General features: G+C 39.8%; 1 protein-coding gene across 5 annotated transcripts in view; it reads left to right on the top strand.

Moving 5' to 3' along the window:
* dnah5 (dynein, axonemal, heavy chain 5) overlaps window positions 1–19,443 on the top strand; it is an 88,816-nt gene that overhangs the window by 21,761 nt on the left and 47,612 nt on the right. For 4 of the 5 annotated variants that reach the window (XM_070911247.1, XM_070911248.1, XM_070911249.1 and 1 more), the window contains 28 exons: window positions 327–469; window positions 809–885; window positions 1,025–1,149; window positions 1,341–1,576; window positions 1,924–2,142; window positions 2,783–2,845; window positions 3,147–3,385; window positions 4,495–4,642; window positions 4,834–4,926; window positions 5,481–5,680; window positions 5,879–6,032; window positions 6,120–6,283; window positions 6,506–6,662; window positions 6,976–7,188; window positions 7,391–7,615; window positions 8,620–8,792; window positions 10,509–10,579; window positions 10,836–10,943; window positions 11,150–11,337; window positions 12,334–12,528; window positions 13,592–13,726; window positions 13,858–13,965; window positions 14,521–14,674; window positions 14,911–15,057; window positions 16,270–16,511; window positions 16,899–17,075; window positions 17,716–17,920; window positions 18,179–18,321. In XM_070911247.1, coding sequence (XP_070767348.1) covers window positions 327–469; window positions 809–885; window positions 1,025–1,149; window positions 1,341–1,576; window positions 1,924–2,142; window positions 2,783–2,845; window positions 3,147–3,385; window positions 4,495–4,642; window positions 4,834–4,926; window positions 5,481–5,680; window positions 5,879–6,032; window positions 6,120–6,283; window positions 6,506–6,662; window positions 6,976–7,188; window positions 7,391–7,615; window positions 8,620–8,792; window positions 10,509–10,579; window positions 10,836–10,943; window positions 11,150–11,337; window positions 12,334–12,528; window positions 13,592–13,726; window positions 13,858–13,965; window positions 14,521–14,674; window positions 14,911–15,057; window positions 16,270–16,511; window positions 16,899–17,075; window positions 17,716–17,920; window positions 18,179–18,321 — 4,502 coding nt within the window. The remainder of the gene's footprint in view (window positions 1–326; window positions 470–808; window positions 886–1,024; window positions 1,150–1,340; window positions 1,577–1,923; window positions 2,143–2,782; window positions 2,846–3,146; window positions 3,386–4,494; window positions 4,643–4,833; window positions 4,927–5,480; window positions 5,681–5,878; window positions 6,033–6,119; window positions 6,284–6,505; window positions 6,663–6,975; window positions 7,189–7,390; window positions 7,616–8,619; window positions 8,793–10,508; window positions 10,580–10,835; window positions 10,944–11,149; window positions 11,338–12,333; window positions 12,529–13,591; window positions 13,727–13,857; window positions 13,966–14,520; window positions 14,675–14,910; window positions 15,058–16,269; window positions 16,512–16,898; window positions 17,076–17,715; window positions 17,921–18,178; window positions 18,322–19,443) is intronic. The other variant, XM_070911250.1, reaches the window with a different exon arrangement.

Genomic DNA, 19,443 nt, shown 5'->3' with positions numbered 1-19,443 from the left:
ATTCAATGAAGACCCTAACGTTAAAGTGGTAATGATTTTAGGTAACATATGTGATATTACAGGATAAAAAAACAACAAAAGGGGATTTTATATTTGAAGTATAATTTCCCAATGTCCACACCTGAAGCTGCAAGACTCAACGTCATCATAAACTCTTGTTATAAGACTCCAACTGCCTGAACAATCCAGTATTGATTTATAATTATAAACAAAGGATTCTAAGCAAAAGCCAAGCCGTTTATGATGTTTAGATCCATCCTGTCCACCCACAATGTGTACATTTTATCGCAACATAGATTCTGTCCTCCAAACTCTGTACTTTCCAGACGGCAGCACCTCGGACATTTCAGCATCTGTGATCCAGGCTATCCCATTCCAAGCTAGAAACTACTACAAGAGTGTGTCTGAGAACAAGGAGATAGTCAAGCTAGTGTCTGTTCTCAGCACCTCCATCAGCTCCACCAAAAAGGTATATTCCTTTTAATTTCAACAAGAACATTTCATTGAAGCAATCATAGAATGGGCCAAACCTGTACAGAACAAGGAGAAACAAATTAAAGAAGAATGCAACAATTGATTACAACCTAAACTATACTGTTTCTGTTTGTCTTTTAAATAGCTATTATATGTTTTTTACATTTATTAAATCCTGTCTGCTTCAACAATGACACGTTTGTCCACTGTAAATGAACAAAGGCAATGACTGTAACTTTCTGTATTTTAATCTCCATGACCTCCCATACAGAGAAATTACCTTTTCATCTTATCCAAAATCTAAATGTAGCTCTTGTTTTATATTATTGTGCAGGAGGTGATGACTGCTCTAGACCGTTTCAGCCGTTACCATCACATCTGGAGAAAGGACCGTGAAGACACCATGCGGAAGTATGATTAACTGAATGACTGATATTCAAATCTGACATTTACCACTGAGAACATATTCTATTTCTATGCATCAAGTTACTGCCAGTGAAAACAGTACAAACCATCACATCAATGCTTGTTTTGGTTTGTTTTTTTACAGATTCACCCAGGGCAGTCCCTTGCTATCCGAGTTTGAGAGCCAGATTCTTTTCTATCGAGATCTAGAGATGGAAATAAACTCTGAAACAGAGTACATTACTGTAGGAGCTTTGGCTCTATTCACAGGTTAGATTCAATATTAGTTACTTTACTGGAACTGTGACTAGCTGTCTTTGGTACATCATCACTACCTTGCTTCGATAAAATCAAACACTTCATTACTGATAAGGAGTCTAAAGAAAACTTGATACCAACATGAAATATAAAATTGACTTCCAGCCCATCCATCTGCATGCTCACGTGTTTCTTTTTACCAGCGGACCTGAAGATGTCCCTCACTGCTGAAACCAAGAACTGGATGGTGGACTACGGACTGTACTGTAACAGGAAATATCGCTCAGAGATGGAGCAGATCTTTGCTTTTGTTGATGAAGCAGGGAAGAAACTGAATCGGCAGATCAAAGACCTAGATGACATTCGCATCGCCATGGCAGCACTTAAGGAGATCAGGGAGCACCAAATATCTATTGATTTTCAAGTTGGTCCCATAGAGGTAAAGCATTAGTACTTTTATACAGCATGGGAGTTGCACACAGTTGGAACAAAACTAGATGCTTTCTTTGGTTTTCAATAGCAAAGTGTGTGCACGAAGGTTACTGTAGTGTATATGAACACAAAGCATTTGAGTAATGTTTATGAAAGCATTTATGTTGAGTCCTGTCTCAGAAGTTTAATGGCAATGCAGGAGAAATGCAGGAATTGAAACTCTCAAATGTTTATGTAAATGTTTAATTACCAAAATTATGATGTATGATTTGCCAATATTTGTATATATATATATATATATATATATATATATATATATGTCAGGTGAAAGACTTCTTTTTTTCTTCCTCACAGGAGTCCTATGCCATGCTTCATAAATATGAGCTGTCAGTGGCAAAAGAGGAGGCTGATAAGGTGGATACGCTGCGTTACACCTGGGAGAAGCTGCTTTCCCGGAGCACAGAGGTACAGAACGAGCTGGTGGCCCTGCAGCCCAACTTCAGAGGAGAGCTGGTTAGCAATGTGGAGACCTTCCTGGAAGACTGTCAACATTTTTACCAGGATTATGGGAAGGTAAAAAGGAGATGCAAGACACAAGCGCACGTTTCTGTACAAACTCAAAGGCTCAGGTCTTTTACTGGACCAACACACCCCTTTTATTGGAAATCTGTTGTCTTTCAGCAATAAACACATTTTAATTAGCTATTGGTATAATTTCCATGCAGTCACATGTGAGGCTGAAAATCCCTGTGTGTCGGGTAGAAACTATTTTGATGTGAGATAATAATATAATATTCCCCTTTCCCTAAAACATTTGGTAAAATAAAGTTTCTGCAATTTATACAACTATACCATCATAACATGGATTATTAACTAACACATAATAAATATTCAGTTGAAATGCAGAATACAGTTCGTTGTTTGTTAAACAGTTAATTGTAAGGGAAACATACAGAGAGACAGAAAAAACACTACTGCGGAGGTAACTCTGCGCCCTTATTATTAGTAGACAGTGTATATATGTGCAAATACAAACCATCAAAAGTCGCTACAGAGCTGTTAAAGCTGACTGACAGCTGGACCATCGTCATCAGTTTAGAGGAAAGGACACCTAATTTCACATCTTCAGTGGAGGGACTAAGATTGCAACATGGAGATGCATTTAAGGGAGTCAGGATGTACCCATACACTTACTTTTCCCTCTCTGTTTCAGGATGGCCCCATGGTGGTGGGGCTAGCTCCTCAGGATGCCAGTGACAGACTCATCATGTTCCAGGTTTGTTACAGACGATCTGAGCTGGGCATGATAATTAAGTTAATTATTTAGTCTGTCAATCAATTAGTGCGTTTGTAATTTAGGTGTAGAAATTGACCTGGTTCCCCACAAAGCCAGAGACATGATAATTATGTTCAAAGACATTTTTTCAACTTCTTTTTCATTCACTGCAAATGAAAGAACTGTGCTTGCTTTTTTTTTTTTTTACTGTGTGTAAAATGTATACATGGAGATATATATATTTTATTATGTAGTACTGTACTGATTTGGGATCTTTTGTTGCCATTCTTCTCCTCTTTAGAATCGATTTGACAACCTGTTCAGGAAGTACATCACGTACACTGGTGGAGAGGAGCTGTTTGGACTTCCTGTTACCCAGCATCCCCAGTTGTTGGACATTAGGAAGCAGCTGGCTCTGCTGCAGAAGTTGTATGGCCTTTACAACAATGTCATCGAAACAGTCAATGGTTACTATGATATCCTCTGGGCTGACATACACATCGAGAAGATCAATAATGAGCTACTGGACTTTCAGACAAGGTTAGACAGTTTATTTACTGTGGCATTAATCTCAATACTCCGCAGAACAGGTTCAGTGTGGAGTTTTAGATCTCTAGCAGCGCTATGGAGCTATTATTCTGTGTGGGTCCCCATTTTGTTCATCTCATGCATGCGCACACACGCTGGTGACACAATACACGGTCCTACAAATGGTGTCACACTAATCCACAAACAGTTGGTAGTAACAGGCCAAGATATGCTGCAGTGCGCCAGCAAAGAGCAGTGAAGAAGAATACTGCAAGTTAGTAAACATAGATGTAAGCAATGCTGGATTTAAAATACTAGTAAACAGCTTTGTTGATGAGGAAGGGAATTCACTCGGCACGTTTGTTAGACGTCAAGGACACACACAATGTGTTTTGGTGAGTAACATATAAACTTAACTTTTGTCTGTTTACAAGAAAACTTTATCTTTAAGTCAATCTAATTGATCAGTTTCGTACCATTTTAACCCGAGTTGTGCTGACCTGAACTAAACTGGAAGTGAAAGGGACAGCGAGACACTATGTCAGCTGATAAGGTGTTTTAGTGGCTTTTTGCACATAGTAATCAGTTTGTAAGGTTGCTGCTGGAAGTGAGTGACCAAATTCGATCTCTACCATATAAAGAAAAAGGTCCTTCCCCTGGAATTATCCTATAAAATGTTTTTCACTAGGCACTGCATGAATGCTCCGAAGGATTTCAATTTCACCATTTCCATCCACGTTTATCTTTGCACTCTGTCCTCTACAAGGGTTTATTCATTGTGCGGGGAAATTGAAGGGAAAAGAGGCTCACAGAATACAAGTTAAAGGCATTCCATCTAGAGGAAAAAATAGTTTTTAATATGATACACTTTAATATAATACACTTTTGTGTTCTCCTGACAGTGTGAAACTAGTTGAAGGTTGTAAACGGTCACAAGGGGAATATGTGCTGACCATCAGTTTTAGAAGTGTTACTTTGGGCTGGGTACTCAAAAGTGCAAGTGCATGTGTGTCTCAAAAGGATACACGTATACACCTTTTGGACTTTGTTTCGTGCAGTTCTAGTTTGGAAGACAGGTATTACCTATGAGTTTGTTGACTACTGTATCCTTTAATTACCAGGTGTCGCAAGCTGCCTCGTGCTCTGAAGGAGTGGCAGGCTTTCCTCGACCTGAAGAAGACAATTGATGAATTCAGTGAGTGCTGCCCCCTACTGGAACTCATGACTAACAAGGCTATGATGACTCGCCACTGGAAGAGAATCACTGAGGTGAGTGATACAAGGCTGCCAACATACCACTGCAATTGCCTGTTATTTTCACTTAAAAGAGAGCCATCATCAACACCTATAGTTATAATTATGTAATAATAATGATGGTAGCTGTTGTCTTGACATTTGGCATGAATAGACACTCTAATTTCCACACTTTGACCAACACATCTATCTGTTTTTGTGCTTAGGTGACTGGGCATACTTTTGAGGTGGAAACTGATACATTCAAGCTACGCAACATCATGGAGGCTCCTCTGCTCAAGTATAAAGAGGAGATTGAGGTAAGAATTAATAGTGCAAGTCCTTTCAGTTGTTTAATGTGATGTTTTTAAGCTCTAGCATCATCATCCATACAGGCCATTAAATCAGCTGTCAAACACAATAACAATATTATTATTTTCTCTGATAATAAAAGTCTAGCAGACGTCTTTATGGAGAATGTGTTTGTATTTTTTATTTATTTAGTCAAAGTATTTGGAGCTTCAAAAAATTGTTGACAATAATGGTGATGGCGTAAATTAAAAAAGATGTTAGTGATAATATCAATATTGATGATGATTGATGATGATTATGTTGATAAAAGGTTTGATACTTTAAACCTAATAACTATTATTTATTTATTTATTTATTTAATGAATTAATTCCCTTTCTACTTGAAATTTGTTGTAGTCATCGGTTCCAAAAATGAATAAGTGTTTTCGTATGTACTGTATATACCAGATATGTACTAGTATGTACTAATATCCTGGCAGGGATAGTGAAAACATTTATTTGTTTCTAACTCTTTTGCCACTAGCATTGGTATGGTGCTAATGTTTTAACAAATTTTCCACAGGATATCTGTATCAGTGCGGTGAAAGAGCGGGATATTGAGCAGAAGCTGAAGCAGGTGATCGCTGAGTGGGACAACAAGACTTTTACATTTGCCAACTTTAAGACCCGTGGAGAACTTCTACTGAGAGGAGACAGCACATCAGAGATCATTGCCAGCATGGAGGACAGCTTGATGATATTGGGGTCTCTAATGAGCAACAGGCATGTCAATGTTGATTCTCGTAATCATCAATATTGGGATTGGGATTTTGATGAGGGCCATTAAATTAAAGTGCATCACAACACTTCCTGTGTGGGGACTTCTTCTGCCCCTATGGGCGGACTTCACAGCAACCATACAAGCTGTCACTGTGTGTGGTATAATATAAGGCTTACATGCTGATGTAACTTATTTCGCAGGTACAACACCCCATTTAAAGGCCAGATTCAGAAGTGGGTTCAAAATCTTTCCAACACCACTGATATCATAGAAAACTGGATGACCGTCCAGAACCTCTGGATCTACTTGGAGGCGGTGTTTGTGGGTGGAGACATCGCTAAACAGCTGCCTAAGGTAGATTACGCACAGTGAAATAGTCATGTTGTATGTAATAATACAACCTCAGATAATCAGATGACTAACTGACTCAACTTCTTTTAGGAAGCAAAGCGTTTCTCTAACATCGACAAATCATGGGTGAAGATCATGATGCGAGCCCACGAGATGCCCAATGTGATACAGTCGTGTGTGGGAGATGAAACTATGGGACAGCTGCTTCCTCACCTCCTCGAACAGCTGGAGATCTGCCAGAAGTCACTTACAGGGTGAGTACAAAGGACTAAAATCGTAATCGACTCACACCTCAGAACCTCAGGTTTGAAGTGTGAGTGGTTGAAGCATTATTTAAAGGGAGGACAGTGGTACTTTTTTTACTGTTACGTTGTTAGTGGTTTGCTGCCAACTATTGTGCATGTGTCTGGTTTGTTGTGTTTTCAAACATAAGTTGCTTTGAGAAAGACTATTTTTTTTATCATGCTGTCAAACAGCTATTTGGAGAAGAAGCGTCTGCTGTTTCCTCGTTTCTTCTTTGTCTCTGACCCTGCCCTGCTGGAGATCCTGGGCCAGGCCTCTGACTCTCACACCATCCAGGCCCACCTTCTCAACGTCTTCGACAACATCAAATGTGTCCGATTTCATGACAAGGTGAATTTTTCATGGAGCCCCTTATTGTTTGTATTACACACTTGGCTTCCTGACAGTGTCAAATCCTCTGACAAGAGATTTCTTGTAAAACTGAAGGTCTGGGAGAAAAAACAATTGCAACAGATAGAATAAAATACAATCAAACACCATAGAGTTGAATTCCATTATCTATATATCTGCTTATCCTTAAAGGGTTGCGGGGGACTGGAGACGATCCCAGCTGACGTGAAACTTAATTGACTAATCACAATTGTGTGAAAGTGAAATAGAATCAATCTGTTATTCTAATCTATAAAAATGTCATCTTGCTCAGGTATACGACCGCATTCTGGCTATATCATCACGGGAAGGGGAGACTGTGGAGCTGGAGCGTCCTGTCACAGCAGAGGGGAATGTAGAGGTTTGGCTTAATGCTCTACTGAAGGAGTCCCAGAGGTCTTTGCACCTGGTGATCCGACAGGCTGCCCTGACCATCCAGGACTCTGGCTTCCAGCTCATCGACTTCCTCAACTCCTTCCCTGCTCAGGTAGATCATAGTTGGATTCAAAGAACCAATCCAGTAATATTTTAACATTTCTGTGTGATTCTGCAGAAGATCTATGTGATAAACATAAATTCTTAACAAAGTAATGATTATATTATATTTATATTACAATACAAAACGTTTTTCAGTACATTTGACCATCACACAATGATGTGATTACCAAATATCCTTGTCCTTGATCCAGGTGGGCTTGCTAGGTATTCAGATGATATGGACAAGGGACTCTGAGGAGGCTCTGACCAATGCCCGATATGATCGCCGCATAATGGCCAAAACCAACCAGCTCTTCCTGGATCTGCTCAACACACTGATTGACATGACCACAAGAGACCTGGGCGCTGTGGAAAGGACCAAGTACGAGACCCTCATCACCATCCATGTCCACCAGAGGGACATATTTGATGACTTGGTGAATATGCTGTTGATCATTTAGTAGCACTAACCTTTTGTGCGATGGCTCAGTATACTGAAGTACATTGGACCATACAAACAAGCTCTTTACAGTTTCTGTTCATGTTTATCCAATCAGAATCCTCAGCTCAAGATAGCTATACTTATGTAAGACTGCACTTGATGTGCAGATACCCTAGGGTCGGGGTGTTGGAATACCAAATGATGTTGGCTGCAAAGAGTCAATTATATCTGACAAAAGTCTTCAAAGCATTTTCATTGGCAGCCAAGTGATATTTAGACCTAGAGAAAGGACTGTCTTTGAAGTCTCCCTTCCAGGCACAGTAAATTGCCTGGCTGGTCTCCAAGGTGAATAGCACAGGTGTAAAGTAACTGGTAACTTTATTTGGAAATGTTTTTCATCATTATTTTTTAATCCCCTCATACCTGTATTCATTGTCCTACCCATTTTTTTCCAAACGTCCTTTTGCCGTCCTCTTCACCTCACTGCCCTCTCTTATAATATCTTCTAACTGTTGCCCCTCTTCTATCATACCCTCTTTTCCCTCCATACACTTTTTATCTCTTTGTATTTCATCTCTCTACTCATCACACTCCTTATTCTGCCACCTCTTTTCACTGTACTTCATATACTCATTTTACCCACCTCCTTGACTTACCTCTTTCCTGCTATCCTTCCCCCCTCTCCTTTACCTTCCTTCCGCCTCATTTTCATCTCATGGCCTCTCACTTCTTTTCTTTCATCTTCTCTTTACCTGCCTCTACCCTTCTTTCCACCTTTTTAATGTAACATTCCTGTCACCTCATGCCCCCCTCATACATCCTGTCCTTCCACCCCTCCCTCCCTTTGTCTTCCTGCTTTTATCTCTCACCTTGCGTAACCTCCTGAATGGTGCCCTTCAAACTTGCCATCTTCTCTCTCCCCTTTCTCTCTGTCGCTCTTCTATTCTCTTCTCTTTGTCCCTCCTCCTCCCCCATTATCCTCACCCTTTCTCCCTCCAGTGCCGGCTCCATGTCAAAAGCCCCAACGACTTTGAGTGGCTGAAGCAGTGTCGTTTCTACTTCAATGAGGACTCTGACAAGATGATCATCAACATCACAGACGTGGGCTTTGTCTATCAGAATGAGTTCTTGGGCTGCACTGAAAGGCTTGTCATTACGCCGTTGACTGACAGGTAGAGGGCCACCAATGAAGAAACACACACACATACGCACTCTCATAAAGGCAGAATTAAAATGGTAAGAATGTACTTTAAATTGTGCTGACCAGCATGTACTGTGAAATGATAAACAGATACACACATCAATATTTTTAACATTTTAAAAAGTAGCCAACAGCCTAAACACTGTTAGACAGTGTGTATGTATGTTTTAGCATGGTTGTAATGGTTAAAACAAAGCTAGCTTCAGTATGCTTCAAACAAAGTGCTTGTCAGATCATCTAACAGCTTCTGAAACCCTGTCGTCTGAAATGCCCTCATCACCAATCCAGGCACATCCACCCAGGCGTCTGGACTATTAGTCAAAAGTGCACCTCACTTTCAAAAGAGTTACTTCTCTTAGTTATTATCAACAAGGAAAGCATCTAAAGGTTTAGGTTTAAAATCTTGAGAAACACACCACCAATTGTATTGGAAATAATTGCACAGTCTCACAGAAAATGTGACCTTAGTTTGTAACTAAGTCAATAACAATAATCTGAATGAGTGACAGGGATTCAGTTACATGTTCTTTGTCCTGATATAGGCAACACTAGTCTTTAGTTTTTCATAGATCAGAAGAAAAGAGGCAATTGCTTACAGCAACAACAAGGTATTTTTTTTAAAACTACTCAAGATACATACTGGTAACAGTTTTCTCTGTGATGTAGTAGAAATTTCCATTATAACATCAGTTCATATTTAATGGGTTACAGTTTCTATGGCTGACTAATGACTGGACTCCAGGAGAAGAGGTACAGGGAGAGGTCAGTGGAATGGGAAGAGAAGAAATTAGTGAGGAGGAGGAGTAGGCACCCTTTCACATCACCGCTGTTACTGACATAAGATATGACTGACAGAGAGAGAGAGGAAGAGAATCAGACAGAGGGAAGTAGGCACCTACTGGCAACAGCCAGTGTCAGACTAACAGACATAGAGAGAGAAGTATGAGAAGAGACAGAGAGAAAAAAGATGAGGGACAATGAGAAAGAGATGGGAAGAGACGGCAGCAGGGAGGGAGCTACCAGCAGACATCAAACAGCAGCTCTCCAAAGAAGTGGCATGCTGGCCTTATGGCCGAAGGCGCCAAGACAGACCTGATTTTCTCACTGCCTTCTTTCCCTGCCTGAAACATCAATCAACAATCTGATTCCTTCTCTTTGCTTAGAATGTGCTTTGCTGCTTTCCTTTCTATCACTCACTGTCCTTCATCCTCTCTGTCACTGCGTCAGGTTTCAAAATAATTAAAGGCGGAACTTGTATCACATGGAAGCCAAAGGGACAATGACGATAAGAAAAAAATCAGATTTGGAGATTCTTCTTTATAGCAGTGGTCTGATTTGTCCTACATTCTCTGAAGGACACAAAATTTTGTTGCATGCTATGATATTTGTTGAGAGGCCAGCCATGCAGTGAAAAGGGAGAACAGCGTTTATTCAGAAGGCCTGGGTCAGGTCCCGGTGTCATTCATCCACTCTGCTGAAGTGTCCTTTAGCAAGACATTGAATCCCCAAAAGCTTCAGGGGCTGCGTTCTCTAGCTGTGCCCGACCTCCAACCTCCCTGTGGAGAATCACATCATATTAGTTTTATAGTGCGATTAATTGAATGTGAGGGGAAATAAAAACTGCTTTATGAGGGAGCAAATTCTTAACCTTACAATGCCTTTGAAATTTAACTCTGTTTTTGGTCAGGTGCTACATCACCCTAGCCCAGGCTCTTGGTATGAGTATGGGTGGAGCCCCTGCTGGTCCTGCAGGAACAGGTAAGACTGAGGTTTTAATGCGTCTATGAAATAATAATTTACATATATATATATGTATATACCCCTGACAGTATATATATACATATATATGTATATATATATATGTAGGTAAGAAAAGGGATCACAAACCAAAAAGGCTGGGACCCACTTGATTAGAGAGAGAGAGTTTTAGCAGGTGTTCTGGTTGGAGAATTCATTTGGTGTCTGCCAGCAAAAAATTTTTTGCACTTATGACAAATCTGTCTGTGGTTATTAGGTAAGACAGAGACCACAAAAGACATGGGCCGCTGCTTGGGAAAGTATGTTGTGGTCTTCAACTGTTCTGACCAGATGGACTTCAGAGGCTTGGGAAGAATATTCAAAGGTTAGACGCACATTATATTATTGCAAATAAAGCGGCACTGGAAAAAGTATATTGATAAGCCCTAAAAAGGCTAAAAGTTTTGTGCACAGCTTAAGGGGCTTGGGAGTGATAAGGACCACAAGTAGCTGTAAATGAATCATATCTAGACAATGAAGAGACAAGTGGGTTTATTAAATATTTTCGAGTTGCATGTGTCTGATTTCCAGGTCTGGCTCAGTCTGGTTCGTGGGGCTGTTTTGACGAGTTCAACCGCATTGACCTCCCAGTTTTGTCGGTGGCGGCCCAGCAGATCGCAATAGTTCTCACCTGCAAAAAGGAACGTCGCAGAAATTTTGTCTTCACTGATGGAGACAATGTGGATATGAACCCAGAGTTTGGCATCTTCCTTACCATGGTCAGTGACACAGCAGTGCCATTATTTCAAAAGTTAGATAGACACTACTGTTCACGTTGTACTGATATAGTCTTCATAATCGTTTTGTTTTTTTGCCTGGTTAGCAGGGAAAAAAATCCACATACTCAGTTGATGGAAGTGAATGTTAGTCATAATGTACTGCTGTGCAGTGTTAGGTTGTCTGTTGTAGAAAGTTAAGATACAATCTGGCTGATGCACCTGGGTACCGAACATGCACCTGTGTGCACGGAGCTACCTGGATATCACAAGAACCTCCAGTTTTAGCTGCTGAACATTTTATTCCAAGCTAAAAACTTGGTCTTGTTATTTAGAGATCATGCAATAAATCACAAATAATACATGTTTAGGATTTAATGAGTGAAGCTTAAATGGAATCGACCTGGACCATGTCTTATTTTACAAGCCAGTTTGTATGCTATTAAACATGAGGGTCTGCCTTTTATTAATAATATTAGCCAGTGTTCATTATCATACTCTTACAGTAATAGTTAGATCATTTTATCTCCTCGGCACCGTTGCTATCCCAAGGCAAGTCATTAAACAGAGAATAGTGGAATAATTCTCCCATGTGGGGAGAGAGGTCAGAGATCATTCTCGTTTTTGTTTTCACTCGGTGTGTGTGTGCACACACGCGTGCATGTACATGTACACGTGTGTATAGAGACAGTAATCAAAGGCAGACTGTGGAGAGGAGGGCCAAAGCTGTGACTATAAGGATGTAACTAGCTGAAGGATAGCGCTTGCTATGAACTTTAATGATGTTCCAGTGTTAACTCTCTGCAGGGGGTATGCACATATATGTACAACTTGCAGAAAATGGCTTCTTTTAATCAACCAGCTGTATGATTTTCTGTATCTGGTGTGGTTCTTTTTTTGTATTTATTTGATGTATGGTTTTGTAACTGTATAATCTGAGATGTAAATGTTCTATGTAAAACTAATATTACATTTCCTTATAATTATCTGTATAATCAGAATCCAGGTTATGCAGGTCGCCAGGAGCTTCCTGAGAACCTGAAAATCAACTTCCGCTCTGTGGCCATGATGGTCCCTGACCGTCAGATCATCATTAGGGTAAAACTGGCCAGTTGTGGGTTTATAGACAACATGGAGTTGGCCCGCAAGTTCTTCACTCTTTACAAACTGTGCGAGGAGCAACTCTCCAAACAGGTAAAAAAAAAGAAATGTATATGTGATACATACAGTGGGGTCCAGTGGTATGAGACCACATTGAAAATCTCAAATATTTTCACATAAACCTGGAAATAATTACAAAGTTTGAGGATTCAGAAACATTTAAAAACCCAAGAAGGGTTATTATTTTCATTCTGCTCTATTTTTAGGTCAGCAATCAAATTTAAGCACATTTGTGGCATTGACCAACTTAACTCCTTCGTACAAAAGGTCATATTACTTTGAGTTGTATCCCTTCCATTGAAGCATGCGTTCAGATGACACTCAGGCGGATTTGATCTATTAACCAGAGGCTCGTTCAAGTAACTCAGCTTGCAGCCAGTGTTTCCAGCAGATCATTGCTTAATAAGTAGCATTGTGATAGTGGGAAACATGGCATCCGAACTAAGTGAAAGTGTCAGACGTCAAACTGTTCTGAGCAAAGAGGGGCTTTCTCAGTGTCAATTCTTGGCTAGACTAAAGGTTTCTAAGGGGGCTGTGCATGGAACTCTAAAACACAGAAACGGGATCAGTTGTATCCAAAGCACGATCAGGCAGACCAAAAGTGACCACACCATCAGAAGATCAATACATCAAGCTTAGTTCCCTGATAGATAGAAAAGCAACTTCATCACAGATACAGAATTTGCTAAATAACGCTTCTTCTTCTTCTTTATGAAAGTCTAATGAGGAACTCCTTGGCATTATAATTAAATACTTGCTTCGTGTGCAGGGCCTTCTTTTATCTGTTGGTGCTTAAATTCTCACTATGCACTGTCACGATTAGTGCTTAAAGCTTAATGCATCACAATGTAGTGAGCTCTGACTCAAGACTTTGTTTCATCTACAAGTTAGTTCACGATTTTAGAGTCAAATTATTTGTAGGCTGTCATCTACATTGTTATTGAATTTGCTGTGAAGACATTGGAACATTTGTGAATACTTGGTACAAAGGCTGGAAACAGTGGGACAATACATAAATAGCCGGTTTTACACAGCTGTCTGCAAACATCTCATGATGAATGATTGTAAATCTAAAATGCTATCTGTGATTGTCCAGGTTCACTATGACTTTGGCCTACGGAACATCCTGTCAGTGCTGCGAACACTGGGAGCAGCTAAGCGAGCCAACCCCAGTGACACAGAGTCCACCATTGTCATGAGGGTCCTCAGGGACATGAACTTATCTAAACTGGTCAGTCTAGAATATAATTAAAATGTAATAGAGCATCTGATAGATAATCTTAAAATTGTAAAACAAAAATTGAAGAATAGAACATTAAGATCGCCTACTTGTGTCCATGTGTAAACGTGGGTATTTGTTAGATCGACGAGGATGAGCCGCTCTTCCTGAGCTTGATTGAGGACCTCTTCCCAGGCATCCAACTTGATAAAGCAGGCTACCCGGAGCTAGAGGCTGCTATCGACAGACAGGTAGGAGGGAGTGAGCGATGAGTTTGTCTGCTGTATGTGTGCAAGGGAGAGTGAAATGGCAGAGAAATACAGTCGGATAGTGAAATGGAGGAATAGAGGAAGAGAGAGTGAAGAAGCTGTGTAAAATAAGGCAAAACACTGTGAAACCGCTATGTCTTTCATATCACTCTTAAACACCTCAAGATATCGAACTCAAAGGGACACAAATGGTGTCATTTACCATTTGTTAAGGACCTAACCTAAGAAAACACAGTGCAGAGAAAATAGAAAGTAAGAGATACAGTAAAATGTTAGATTTATAAATTGCAGCCTGTCCTATGTGTCTTTGGTGCATTAAATGCCTCCATCCCTACATTAATATACGCTTGCCGTTATATCTCTGCATGTATCTTATTTAAATGTGTGTCAACCTGTATGTGATTCTGTCAACATAGTACAATATAGTGTCCTTACAGTATCACCTAGAAAATGCCATACTACTTTGTATACTCTTATTCTTTGTATGGTAAATATAGTAGAACTGCAGATGTGCACAATATAATTGTGCTCTTTCAGGTTGAGGACGCAGGTCTGATCAGTCACCCTCCCTGGAAGCTGAAGGTCATCCAGCTGTTTGAGACTCAGCGGGTCCGACATGGCATGATGGCCCTGGGGCCCAGTGGGGCCGGAAAGACAACTTGTATTCACACGCTGATGAGAGCTATGACAGGTAGGATTTAGTGCATGTTTTCTTTTGGATGAAAGACACAAACTTGGCTGAAGTTGAAACTTGTGTGTCTCGAGAATCATCATTTCTCCTTTCAAACTTGAAGTTACATCTCACAAATCATTGTGCAATTTGTTGTTTCTTGTGCATGTTTTTGTTTTAATGCATTTAGTGTGTTAAATACGCTTACCATACGAATGTAGAAGTTAATGTCTCTGTCAATGTCTTTCTTCTCTCAGAGTGTGGTCAGCCTCACAAAGAGATGCGCATGAACCCCAAAGCCATCACAGCACCTCAGATGTTTGGTCGATTGGATGTGGCCACGAATGACTGGACTGACGGCATCTTCTCGACACTTTGGAGGAAAACACTGAGAGCAAAGAAAGGTCAGAAAAAGTTGCTTACTCAACATTGATTCCACACTTGGAGGTGAAATGAGCTGATATAGATTAAGTATAGTTTATAGTATAAGTTTAAAAAGTTAAAACTCATGTAAATGAAATGATATTATGTGTAAATTAGAGAATATATTTCATCTTTACAGACGTCTGGTTATCTTTTCCATTTTATTGGCTAAACCCTAATATTGAGAAATGGTGCCCATTAGACATGCTTTGGGATTAACCTGAATATCTTCAAATACCACAGATGTGGTCTGGAGGAAGCCTAGCACAAGCTGTAATAACTATTTAATTGGCAAATAAGGAAGCATGGTTTTATAACAGCATCATCTCTTAAAAAACTACTATAGGAAGCAGACAGAAAAGATGAGAGGAATTCCTGCTTAGTTATGATTCAAATGATTCATTACTACTCCTGGTAATCTAGGGTTTTCTTTTCTTTCTGTCTTTGGGAACTTTGGGAAAACCAGTATGTTATTACATCACAGAGAAGTTAAAATATCTTGGGACATGCTTGCATCCATAGTTCAAAGCAGTACCAACAGCTGTTTTATCTTTCTACTCAGGCTTAATCCTACACATTTCATTAAAAATGTATGTGTGCATTGGTATGAATATACATTACGTATGTTTGCTTTTATGTGTTAGAATATGCATCTGATGTATTCGGTATATGTTCTGATGATGTTATGCATATCTTTAAGCAGGCTGCATTCCATATGTTTGTGGATTGCCTTTGTGCAGCCGCTTGCTGTTCATACCTTCCAGCTCGTGCTGCTTGTTGCTTTGAACAGACATGAATCCAGTATAGAAGAATAGATGATGTTGAGTTGTGACAGGGCTCCAGAGTGAAGTATTCTAAAAAGGAAATGCCTTGTGAAAATAGAGAATACTTACATTATGATTCAACAGATCAACAGCATCACCAGACTGATCTATTTGAATTTCGATTTCTGGATCTGGTTTTACTGATGAATTTCAGTTCTGGTGTTCTTTGCATACTGGTAATTGTTAAACTGAAAGATTGTTATATTGTCTATATTGTAGAGCCAGACCATAAGACTAAGGCAGCATTTTGAACTCCCTACTGAGCAGCCACAGCAATTTTATCCTGCTGGGTGAAAGCACTTGGCCATACATCATATCATATTCATATCCATGCAAACAAACAAAAACACTGTTTTCTCTCTCTCACAGGAGAGCACATCTGGATAGTCCTGGATGGACCAGTTGATGCCATCTGGATTGAGAACCTAAACTCAGTTTTGGACGACAACAGAACTCTTACACTGGCAAATGGAGACCGTATACCCATGGCTCCCAACTGTAAAGTGGTTTTTGAGCCACATAACATCGACAACGCCTCTCCAGCCACCGTCTCACGCAATGGCATGGTGTTCATGAGCTCCTCCGTGCTCAACTGGAGCCCTATACTGGAGGTGAATCAACTTAATGAAAAAGTGATTTTATATATTTTTGTTTCCCTACACAAACATTGAAAACTGTGGCACTTGTATATTACAGCATGTACCGGCTAAATGACATCTAATTCAGTGCTCCCAAAGTGGGTGCTGCAAGATTTATCATATCATTGTTCCTTTTTATTTTTTAACAATTTATCACATTATACAATTGGTGACATTTACATTAATTACGTTTTATGTTACGTTTTCAAACATATCTCAGCAGAAGAAAAAAACGAGAAATATCAAAATCACAGTCTTAAAAACAGTTTAATATGCAGTTATGCCACAGCCAATGACAGGACAACTCACGGTTGTCTATTGATAGTAACACAACACAATTTCCAACATGGTTGTTCTCAGGGCTGGTTGAAGAAACGCTCCCCCCAGGAAGCAGAGGTGCTGAGGGAACTCTTCTCTTCCTCCTTCTCTGAGCTCTACCGCTTCAGTGTGCAGTCACTAGAGTTCAAGATGGACATGCTAGAGGCCTTTGTCATCATGCAGTGCATCAACATGCTGCAGGGACTAATACCACCAAGGGTAAGGTTACAACTGTTTGAATTCCCATCCAGGGGACAGACTGCACTCAGACAGCACTTGCTGTATACTTCAATGATCAAGAGGTTAATTCATACTGCCAAAACAACATGACTGCCGCTGTATAAGCGGAAATTCTTATAGATAGAAGGCATTTGGAATAATTTGCTGTGCTAAGAAAAGCCTGAAACAGTTGGAAGCTAATGGATACACTTGAGTAGTAGATTTCTAATCTATCAAATACTTGTATTACTTACAGGTTGTGAAACTTAAACAGATGTAAGCTCAGTACTGCATAGAGAAGTGAAAGAATGCCCAGTTTTCAATCACACAGATTGAAAAATGAGTTCGTAATTGAAAGAAGCTAAATTGACACCACCAACGGAGCTGTAAAAGCCATAATTATGCCCACTTTGTGTAATTTTTTTGGTCTTGTAGGCATCTATTGTGACATTGACAGATGTTTTATACACTTTGTTACAAGCAATATAGGCTGGAACCGATCAGTTTTTTGTGTTTAAACCAATAAATCTCTGTAAAAAGTGAGAACTATATATATATAATATATCTATTTTAACCCTCCTCTCTTAAGTTTGGTTGTTTGAACAAAGTCCTTGATCTAAAATAGGTGTTCTCTCTACAGGAGCAGTGTGGTGAGTTATCCAGAGAGTACTTGGAGCGGCTGTATGTCTTTGCCCTGATGTGGAGCACTGGAGCCTTACTTGAACTGGATGACCGGAGAAAGATGGAGATCTGGCTCAGAAGGAACGACAGCATCTGTCTAAACTTGCCAGACATTCCTCTTGACAGTGACGACACCATGTTTGACTATCATGTCACAGAAGATGGTATGCTTGCACTGATAAACAGATGTTATTACCTGTAGATTAGATGTCAGGGAATATCGAAGCTGTTTCTTGACAAGCAGAGGCATTATGCCTCATGCTGCATTTTATTTTGGCAGCAGGTGCTTGTTTATCAAATCACATTGGAAAATATGGACATACAGTATTTCTTCAATAGGAAGACAACTTGGAAGTGCCACTGTGCTAATCTCTACACCACGGTTTACCATTTTAATGCATGCACGTTTATTCTTCTTCCAGGTCAGTGGGTCCACTGGAGCACCAGAGTGGAGGAGTACGTTTATCCCTCTGAATTCACCCCAGAGTACAGCTCCATCCTGGTCCCCAATGTGGACAATGTTAGAACAGACTTCCTAATTCAGACCATCGCCAAGCAGGGCAAGGTGAGGGTTGCTAAAATAAAACAAAAGTAGTGTATATCTATGTCCTGAACGACTATGTACCCTGCCTGTGTACAATATAAAACATATGTGTCACGTGTGTCAGCTTGATGTGTTGATATGACATATGTTTTTATTGATTGTAACATTGACTCATGTTTCAGGTGACACGTGACCTAAAAAGGAACTCAGGAACAGGAACATTTAGTATATACACGTCCCTCTTCATAGCATCTTTAAGGCTTATGATGAGGGTTTTAGAGAGGGTCGTTTAATCTACTGTCTATTCAGTGTATAAAGCTTAATTTATTCCTGGATACAGCTGAGTAGACACACTCATGCACACGCTTCAGATCGATAACATGGCAGCATGGCTGGAGGCAGCAAAAAAAAAAAAAAAAAAACAGATTAAAATGCTGTGGTCAATACTTTACTTAAAAGCCCATCAAATGCTCCACCGCGTGGCACTCATCATAGCGCCAGTGTGTGTGTGTATTTGTGTGTATGCATGTGTGTAAAGAGTCATTCACATTCATAATGCCACGAGAGGAGAGTGAGGAGCTTCTGTATGTTGGTGTGTTTGTAAAAGTGGTTTGTGTGAGGGTGAGATTTAATTTACTTTCATTCATTTTGGATTCTCCTTCAATTCCATTCACATTTCTTGGGTAAATGTGAATAGCCTTTTTTCCAGAGGCTGATGGAGGAGATTGGTGAACAAAAATAAGCTGATCTAAAAAAAAAAAATGTAATATCATAATCATGATAACAATAGTTTATATGGCTGGTACACAGACAATCCGTGCAGCTCATGCAGCATTATTTTTGATTAGCTCCATCTGTTTTATCTGTTACCACAGGCTTTACCATTAACAACTATTTGCTCAGGTGATGCTATCAAACTCTGATCTTAGATTGAAGGTCTACATATTATAGAGTTACTCATCTTCCTTGAAGAGGCTTTAACTTCCAGCTAGAAGACTGTGTCATAGGTACGCATTATTTTAACAAATGAATCCATAAAAAACAATAATTTGTGGTTGTCATTATGAACAATTAAGAATGATTACTAATCAGTTATCGATATATTCAAAAAAGCACAATGTGCTGACAATTGTCTATTTCTTA

This window comes from Enoplosus armatus, chromosome 9 (assembly GCF_043641665.1).
Source record: "Enoplosus armatus isolate fEnoArm2 chromosome 9, fEnoArm2.hap1, whole genome shotgun sequence".
NCBI lineage: Eukaryota > Metazoa > Chordata > Actinopteri > Centrarchiformes > Enoplosidae > Enoplosus > Enoplosus armatus.
This window is presented reverse-complemented; position numbering and strand designations above follow the sequence as displayed.